This window comes from Propithecus coquereli, unplaced genomic scaffold (assembly GCF_000956105.1).
Source record: "Propithecus coquereli isolate 6110/MARCELLA unplaced genomic scaffold, Pcoq_1.0 Scaffold877, whole genome shotgun sequence".
Classification (NCBI taxonomy): domain Eukaryota; kingdom Metazoa; phylum Chordata; class Mammalia; order Primates; family Indriidae; genus Propithecus; species Propithecus coquereli.
In genome coordinates, this window is record NW_012155029.1 from 1 (window position 1) to 9,249 (window position 9,249).

General features: G+C 60.0%; 1 protein-coding gene across 1 annotated transcript; it reads right to left on the reverse strand.

Annotated features, from left to right (window-relative positions):
• Nucleotides 1-564: 564 nt before the first annotated feature.
• On the reverse strand, nucleotides 565-8,917 carry LOC105826284 (calcium homeostasis endoplasmic reticulum protein-like; the record flags this gene model as incomplete). The annotated part of the gene is made up of 7 exons (XM_012664241.1): nucleotides 8,863-8,917; nucleotides 5,741-5,901; nucleotides 4,516-4,653; nucleotides 4,131-4,282; nucleotides 2,282-2,393; nucleotides 2,097-2,186; nucleotides 565-866 (listed from the first exon to the last, which is right to left on the reverse strand). Coding segments are annotated over exons 1-7 (1,010 nt in total), but the record flags the coding sequence as incomplete, so codon positions are not given.
• Nucleotides 8,918-9,249: the final 332 nt, after the last annotated feature.

Consider the following 9,249-nt stretch of genomic DNA (forward strand, 5'->3'; position numbering starts at 1 on the left):
ATACATATATATCATGTATAGATATATCTATATGTTTATATCATGTATACATGCATATATATCGAACCACTGTACTCCAGCCTGGGCAACAGAGCAAGATCCTGTCCCCAAAATATATATATATCACAGCTCACTGCAGCCCTGAACTCCTGGGCTCAAGCGATCCTCCTGCCTCAGCCTCCTGAGTAGCTGGGACTACAGGTGGGCTAAGTTTTAAATTTTTTGTATAGATGGAATCTCGCTCAGTTGCCCAGGCTGGTCTTGAACTTCTGGCCTCAAGTGATCCTCCCACCTGGGCCTCCCAAAGTGTTGGGATTACAGGTGTGAGCCACCACGCCCAGCCTAAACTATATTTCTATTTCTGTCAGTACTGCCTGGCATAAGTTTGTGAAATGACCTGGGTACCTTTCCTCCCTTCCTGTTCTCTGGCAGTGTCAGCAAAAACCTGGAGTTACCTCTACAGTCACCTGGCCTGGTGCTTGGCAACACACTAAAACGTGGTCCCAGGAGTGGGCGTGGGTTACGGCACCAAGGCTGTGTCTGAGTGGGGTGCTTTCTGGCCACCGTCCGCAAAACCAGCCTCCAGAAGGCCGAGGGCAGCAGTTACCAGGCTGCGTGGTTGGAGGGATGGCCGGGGCGGGCGCTGGGGCCGGGGGTGGAGCAGGAGGCGGTGGCGTGGCCTTGACTTCGGCTTCCATTTGGGGCATCGGGATCTGCTGCTGCTGTTGCTGCTGCTGTTGCTGCTGCTGCTGCTGCGCGAGGCTGCTGACGAACTCCTCGTGCTGCGTCTTGAGCGTCTGGATCTGCTGCTGGAACGCCAGCTGCACCGGCTGCACCACCGAGGCGTACTCGGTGATCAGGGTTGCCTGGCAGAGACAACAGCGCCCAGCACTCAGGAGCGGTCCCCCCCATTCTGGAACAACATGGGGACAAATGCCTGCAAAGCAGCAGAGCCCAGGGCACCCGGGGCAGGCAGGCAGGTGGCTGTCACATACAGCCATCAACCCAGTCTTGACAACCACAGGCTGTGTGGGATCCGGCCAGAGACCTGGTGACAGGGATGAATCTCTGATAACAGGGACAACGACAGCCGTGTCCTGGTCCACTGCGTGAACACTAAAAACACACCGTGGACAAACACTCCCAGACACGCTCGTGGGCTCTGCCTCCGAGTCACCACACGGCTTTGATCAAGTCACTATGTCCCTGAGCCTCAGTTTCCTCGCCTGCAAAACAGGGCAATAACTGATCCTACCTCCCAGGGCTCTGGGAAGAAGCCAGTGGGACACCACACGGAGGGAACTCGGGGGACGGCAGCTCAGTAAGCAAGAGCTGCTGTCAACAACTCAAGAGGAAAAGTCCACCCAGCTGTGGCGTGATGGGATGATTCCACGTTTACTTAAAAAGCAAAACATTAGAAAGGGTATGCAGTGGCTTTCCTCATTGGCCTTTCTGCCTATGGAAACCTCTCCTCCACGGGGAGGGTTTAGGATGGTCCCAAAGGGAACAGCCAACGTGTAGCTTCCGGCATCCAAAGCAGTACTTGGCAGGAAGACCACAGCCTTCCCCCAACGGAGGGGAGGGGATGTGGCCTGTGCATTTCTAACAGCTGTAGACGGGACAGCAAGGCTGGTGCCACTTTGGAGATGACCAAGAGACCTGTCCCCTCTGTGCCCTGGGCTCCGCTCAGCCCCTCCTCTATGGAAGCAGACGTGCCCTCAGAGAGCAGGCAGAGGACCCACGTGACAACTATGGCAGCCTAGACCACACCAAGGTCTCTTGAAACTCCCAGCACGCAGAGCGTGCCTGGATGACCAGAGAAACAGGATGAAGAGCTCACAGAGCAGTGACTCCATCAGGCAACCCGCCTACAATGTGCCAGGCAAGTCAGGGGGGCACACCTGGGAGCCCAGGCTGGAAAATGTCACCTGGGACTCTCTGACCACCTACCAGGCATTCCCAGCACAGGCAGGGGACACAGGCTCTCTGGCTCCGGGAATGTGCTGGGGAGGCACCTGCTGTCCCCACACTCCCACCCGTCCTGAGGTACCTGTGCTCGCTGTGGGGAGAGGTGTGGGCAAGCGGGAGACACTCACCTGGTACTGGCCGAGCCCCAGGGCTGGGCTCTGCAGCTGCTGAATGATCGAGTCATCGAAGTAGCCGTTTTTCTCCCAAAGCTGCAGGAGCTGTGTGCAGAGGGGAGACACTGTGTCAGGGGAGGGGAGGCCCCTGTGGCCCAGCCCCTGCCCCGCCTCCTCCCGCCTCTGCGGGCCCCACGCACCCGGGCAATCTTCTGCTGCTTGTCCTCTTCCACAGCCAAGAAGCTGGTGCAGTATATGGGCACCACGACCTTCTGCAGGGCGGCCAGCAGCTCCCGGGCCTGCTTGCGCTGGCTGTGAGGGAGAGACCTTCCGCGCGTCAGGGCCCTGGGGCGGGACCCGGCCACGCGCCCGTTACCATCGCGGCTCCGGCCACAGCACCCTCTGCCTTCTCGGGAATTGGGCCCCCAACCCGGCTGCGGTGATGGCTGGGCTCCCACGAGACCTGTGCTGGCGCCTGGACTTGAGGGCTCGGGGGAGGGACAGACAGATAGCGAGGGGAGGGAGAGGATGCATCCTGAGGGCATTCTGAGCAAGGCCTTTTATCCTCCTGGTTCCCCTGTCAATAAAATAACTTTCCCTCCCAGGATGGCACGAGGAGGGGGGGACCAGGGCTATAAGAGCCCCTGCGTGTGCACGAAGCACGGAATGGGCTGCGGTGGGGCCGGGGCTCGTCTGTGACACCTCCTAAGCACAAAGAATCCTCGGCTGGGGCTGGGCCTCTCAGGGGGAAGGAGGAGTGTGCCCAGTCCCTCGGGCATCTGGAATGCTTTAGACGAGGGACTGTGTGCTCCACACGCAAGGCAGCTGGCCCACGTCCCCTCAGGGCCGCTGTGCAGAGCTGCTCGGGGGCACTTGGTGCATAATTGGCCTGTGAGGGCCTCTGCAGCTGTCGGTGAGGCGGCAGGGCCATGACAGCATGTCTGCTGTCCCCTCGGTGGGGACGCAGGGTGGAAGATGACTGGTTGGAACCGTTCCCAACCCTGAACTCGCCAGAGGGAGCCCAGACAGAGGAGCAGGGGCCAGGGCCCTTGCCGCGGGGAGGCAGGGCAGTAGGGAGGATGGGGGAGCAGCAGGCTGCTTTGGACAGAGCTGGGCTACAGGGGGCGTCGGTAGGGAATGCGGAGAGCAGGTGGATCTCGGCAGAGGGGAGTGGGGCTGCTAGGAGGAGAAGGAGGGCGCAGGCGCTAAGTGGCAGCTCGTTTCCCAGCAGGAGAGAAACAGGACAGATGCAGGGAGTGGCTGAGTGGACCTGGGGAGGGGAGGGGACCCGGGCTAAGCTTCCTGTGACAGAAGACAGGGGAAGACGTGGGGTGGACAGGGCCCGGCCAGCCCCTCTTGGGAGCCACATCCCTAACCAGGCCATCCCCGGACAGCCAGGTTGAGCTCAAAGGCACACGTGGCAGCTGGGCTGACGTGCGGTGTTTCCTCCTGCTTTGGCCCAGGGTTCTGGTTGCTGTTGTTAGCCCCGTGGCCACCCAGAAGGAAACAGTGACCCAGCCTTGGGCTGGCAATGGTGGGAGGGAGCTGAAGCCTGGGTGGGGACAGAGGGTCGGCAAAGGCGGCCCCTAGAATGGGGTCAGGACTGAAGAAGGGGACATCGCAGGAGGGTCCCGATAGCAGAGTCAGGCGATAGCTTGTGGGTGGGTGGGCAGATCAGAGAAAGGGAGCCGGCAATGGACACAGAGGCAGCAAGGAGGTGGCAGAGCCTGAGGCCCAGCTTGCTGAGCGATGCCCAGGAGAGCAAGGTGTGGAGGGGACAGTGGCCCTAGGGAGATGACGATGTCACAGCTGAGGTCAGGGGTGTCGGGGAGAGGCCGGGGCGTGGGGTGAGGGTAGGTGAGGCGCTGAGACTAACCTTAGTCCTGCAGGCAGAGGGCTCGTGGCTCAGAGAGACCCTCCCCCAGGTGTTTTGGACAAGTGACCCCCTAGTCCCAGGACAGGCCAAGCCAAGCTACTGTGAGCAGCCGCCCAGGTGAGGGGTATGAGGGAAGTGGGGCCTCTGGGGCCGTGGCGGGTGGCGCTGCTCACCAGTGGTGCAGCACGTCGTTGATCAGGTAGATGAGGTGCAGCCGCAGCTCGAAGTGCGCCCCGTCGGCCGTGATGCGGTTCCGAAGGTGGCCCGCCATCAGCTCGCAGTGTGGCGGGGACTTGGCATTGCTGAACATCCAGTTCTTCCCGGCCTGGAACAGCCAGGCCGATGGTGAGTGTAGTGGGGGACACCCCCTGCACCCCTGAGCACGTGTCACCATCGACCCAGGGTACACCACAAGGGCGTGGAGCACGGGGCCTTGAAGCCTAAGGAGAGTGCTCAAGGAGAGAGAGAAAGTGCTCCTCGGAGCAGCCCGGCCCAGACGGGCTGGCAGCCCCTGCCCGGGAGCAGCCCTGCCCCCCCCAACCCCTCGGCCACCCGCACCGAGATGGCGTCCTTGGTGCACGTGTCAATGATGGGCTGCAGCAGGTTGTCGAACTCGTTCATGTCCAGCTGGGTCTCCTCCAGGAGCTTCTGCATCTGCTGCTCTATCGCGTGGGCCACGGCTGCTGTCACCTGTTCCTGGGAGGTCAGGCGAGATGGAGATGGCATGAGCAGGGACCCTCAGCACAGGCCCAGTAGGGGTAGGGTGGGGAAAGGACGAGGACGCCAGGCTCTGAGCTGCTCTGGCCCTTGGCTCCCTGGCCCGTTTCCAGCACGAGGAGATCCTGTCCCTCACAGCAGCCACGAACCTGTGACAGCCCATCCTGAGAGTGCACAGAGGATAAGGCCGGACAAGACATCTGGGAGACAGTGTCTGCCCTCCAGGTAACAGAGGAAAAGAGTGTGGCCCAGAGGAACAAGGAAGCTCTGCAAACCAGTTAAACAAAATACAAGGACAACTGAGTGATGGTGTGAACAGGTAACACAGAGAAGACACACATGCGGCCACCAGAGAAGCAAGGGAGCAACCTCGTGCACCATCGGGGACCCCAAGGTAGGGCGCGAGCTGGGGTCTTGCCCATCTGATTGCTACAACTGAGCCACCGTGGGGCCAGGCAGTCGGTGTAGGGCCGGCCTGCCCAGCGTGGCCAGCTCGGGGTGGAAACCCAGGGTGAGCCTTCCAGAATGTTTGGTTGGCAGCAACATGATGGAGCAACTTTATGTCTTGAACCTAGCAGTACAACTGGGGCTGTCATTCTGGAGGTCTGGTATTTTAGTTATCTGCAACGCATCCTTGTTGTATCTGGCAAAAGTATCAGACTGACGGATCCGAATGGAAGGGTCCTTCCCCACCAACGGCTTAGGGTGTCCTAGCTACCAGGTGACAGGGTCAACGGCAAGCACCAGAGGCCACCTGGCAGCACCTGTTACACAATTACAAATGGGCACACTTGACCCACAACCCCACGTGGAGGTATCCACCCCAGGGTGACAGCTGTGCATGTGTCTGGAGAGCACGTGCAATGACTTCACTGGGTTGAGAAGCAGCCTCAGAGTCCAGCGTCAGGGCTAGGGTGACAGGCCCTGTCCTCAGCACTAAGCATGGTAATGAGTCCTCGCAACAGCTGCTACCCACTCTGATTGCAGACGCAGCAACGGAGGCACAGGCTGAGTTCCTGGTACCCCCTTAGGGCCGAGAGGGGCGAGGGCAGCAGGGCCTCCCTACCTGTCTGAGGGCCAGCAGGTGCTGCTCCTGCTGCTGCAGGTTCCACTGGCTCTGCTGGATCAGCTCGTCCATGGACGGCGTGCCCTGGGCCAGCGGGGGCTGCGGCAGGGGCGGCATGGCTGCGGCCGGCTCCAGCTCTGGCGCCTGCTGCTTGCAGATGACTGGCAGGAGATAGGGGGCCCACCGTGAGCAGGTGGCCAGAGTCTAGATGTCCCCTCGGCACAGCTCTAGGCCAAAGGGGCCTCCTGGCCCCTCCAGACTCACCACCCACAAGAGGGCCTCTGTGCAGCCACACCCCTGCGTCCGCCCGGCTCCCCCGACCCTGGAGCCCAGCCCTCCTGCCTGCCCTCCTTTTCGCAGGTCTGTACCCTGCCCACGTCCTCACCCACGGGCCCTTCTGCCTGCGGGAGAACCGAGGAATGGTCACCACGCTTTCTTGCAACGCCCTCCAGTCCCTGCCCAGGGTCCTTTTGGCGCAAGCCTGAGCCCGCCCACCTCTGCACCTCACCCAGGCCCGAGCTGGTGTGGCCAGGGCTCCCTGAAGGCACCTCTCAGCCCCGGCCCCCAGGCTGCTCCCTCTCACCTCAGCCACTGCCCGATCTACCCGTTCGCTGTCAGGACATCACAGCTCCTGGGCCTCCGCACACCTGGCCAGCAAGCCACGAAGCTGCAGCCCTGAGCAGGCGGAGCACCCCAGGACCCCTGGGCACACGCTGCGGCCTCGCCCCGTCTTCCTGCTACTGACTCCGCTCGCGTCTCCAGCCCCTAGGGCCAGGGACCCTCCAAAGTCAGGGGTCCATACGGTCTGAGGCGGCAGTGAGACACCATTCTGACATCAAGAGCCCGGGTCGGGGTGGGTGCATGTCCCAGTTCTAGCTAGACGGGAGGGGAGGGGAGGTCTTTGGGGAAGGGACCCTGCACACAAGGAGCTCCTCGACAAGATGAGCCGCCTCCCTCTCCACCTTGGGGCCTCATCTAATCTGAATGTGACCATGAACCACACTGGAGGCCTCCTGAGGTCCCCTCCCCGCCCGCCCCATGGGGTGGAAGGTGCTGCCCACGGCCCACGGCTGGGCACCTGGTTACTGCTTAGTGCTGACCAGGCTTTGCAGTATGGCCTATAGGACGACCCCCAGCATGTGCACTGGTTCCCACCCCTCCTACCCGCCGAGGGACACTGCTCCTCGAATTCTGTGGTCTCTGTTCTTGCTCTCGTTTCTTCACTGTCTCCCTCTTCACCGACCCCTCCCAGGCAGCAACCAAACACACACGAGTCTTCTGGGCTTAAGACCTCTCCCTCAACCCTGCACCCCGCTCTCGACGATTCCACAGCCAAGTCGTCTTCGATTCTGTCTCCCCTTTCTCTCTACCCAGAGCAGGAGTCTGGCTTCTGCCCGCCCACCCGCCACCCCCAGTGCTGCCGAACACACCCTCACTCAGCCCTTCGGGCCTGTCTCAGGGCCTTGTCTCCCTCAGCTTCTGTGTGGCCACCCCCGGGTCCCTTCCTCCTTTTCCACCACCTTTGCTGTCCTCCCTCCTGTCTGACCCCCAGATGCTGGGTGCCTGGCCTGTGTTCTAAGCCCTTGTCCTCAGCTCTGTGCAACCCCCCAGGGAATGAGACACGTTCCTGGGACTGCAGTGAGCACCTGCATGCTACTGTTCCCAGGTACACTATCTCCATGCTGGAGTCCTTCAGCTATGGACCTAAGCAGTGACCACATGCCCCACTGTTTCCACAGGCACCCCAAACTCGCTTGCAATTACTCCTGCCCCATACTCCACATGCCCCCTGCTGGGATCCGTCCCGATCTGTGCGACTGACACAGCAATCCACCTAGATGACCGAGCCAGAGACCGAGAAGGGGCATGCACCTCACACTAACGAGCCATGCAGCGTTGTCCAGTCAGCCTCTGAGATCACACTTCAATCTGTGGCTGTCACCACCATGGCTCGGCTATCACCTGTGTCACCCCCAGAACCCGTACCCCCTTCGTCTTCTCCGATCAAGGCCGTCAGTACTTCCGCTCAGCGTGGCCCTCAGGCCAGCCCCGGGTGACAGACAGTTGTAGAATTGGCAAGTGAGAGTTTCAGCACTTTTACAGCAACTTGATGGTTCATGGTTCACATTTTTACCATGCTTCACAGAAGTGTTCATCCACAACAAATTCGCAATTTTTTTTTTTTTAATTGAGTCAAGAGTCTTGCTCTGTTGCTCGGGCTAGAATGCCGTGGCGTCAGCCTAGCTCACAGCAACCTCAAACTCCTGGGCTCAAGCGATCCTCCTGCCTCAGCCTCCTGAGTAGGTGGGGCTACAGGCATGTGCCACCATGCCCGGCTAATTTTTTCTATTTTTAGTACAGACGGGGTCTCACTCTTGCTCAGGCTGGTCTTGAACTCCTGACCTTGAGCCATCCTCCCGCCTCGGCCTCCCAGAGTGCTAGGATTACAGGCATGAGCCACCGCACCCGGCCCAAATCGGCGATTTTAAAAAACAAAAACTGGTCCTTTACCACAGAGCTTTCAAAGCTCCATTCCAGAACAGTCCCGAGGTTCAGTCTTCCCACATGACCAGGTTGAAGGGCCAGCTGCACTGTGGCCACCGCTGCTTCAAAACACAGACCCGAAATCTTTCAGGGGCTTCCCCTGAGCTTCCAGGATGAACTCCTGGCCCTGGGGCAAGCCAGCCCTCCCCTCTCTGCGTCCTCACTCTGGACACTCGAAGAATCCCTCCTATTCTGGGCTGCAGCCACCACCAGCTTGGGTGCCCCCTCCCTCCAAGGGCTCTTTACTCTGCATGGAACACTGTTCTCCCCTCATTTCCACCTGACACCAGCCAAGATATCAGCACCCAAAGAAAGCACTTCCTGGCCCCAATCTTCCCTTGCTGTAATCACCTTCTCCTTTCGCTATTATGGCACCGACTCCCAAGTGGCCCCCGATTTCTGACCCTCCAGGGTGGGAAAGGTGGGCGTGGGGTGCCCTCACAGGGAAGGCAGCCCTCGGCTCTGTCACTCAAGCCAAGGCACTGTCTGGGGCTTCTTCCTCCCCTGCCCCGTTATGGCACTATGTCATCGACACCCACCTGGTGCCTGAGTTCAAGGATTCTACCCCTTAACCTCACTTTCCCCCACGTCCATCTCCTCTGACTCAATCCCTGACTTAATCAGCCCCACCATCTCTCACCAGACCAACTGCCCCATTCATGCCCCCTGCTGGCCTCACTGCTCCCCAGGCTGGTTCCTCCAGCCTGTCCTCCATGCTGGCCACACAAACCCTCTTGTGGCTGCCCACTGCCTTTAACAGTGGTTTTAAACTTGGCATGCTGGGACTAAGGAAGGATTGCTCTAACGACACTTAAGCTGACCCCTTCCCCCAATCTCCAACCTAAACAGGCATCAGAAAAACCCCTGAGCTGAGGGAGAAAAACCAGACTTTCCCCTTTCCCCTAGCATTTGAAACTCTGGATTCAAACCTTCCTCTATACACGTATGTTCCTTTTTTTTTTTTT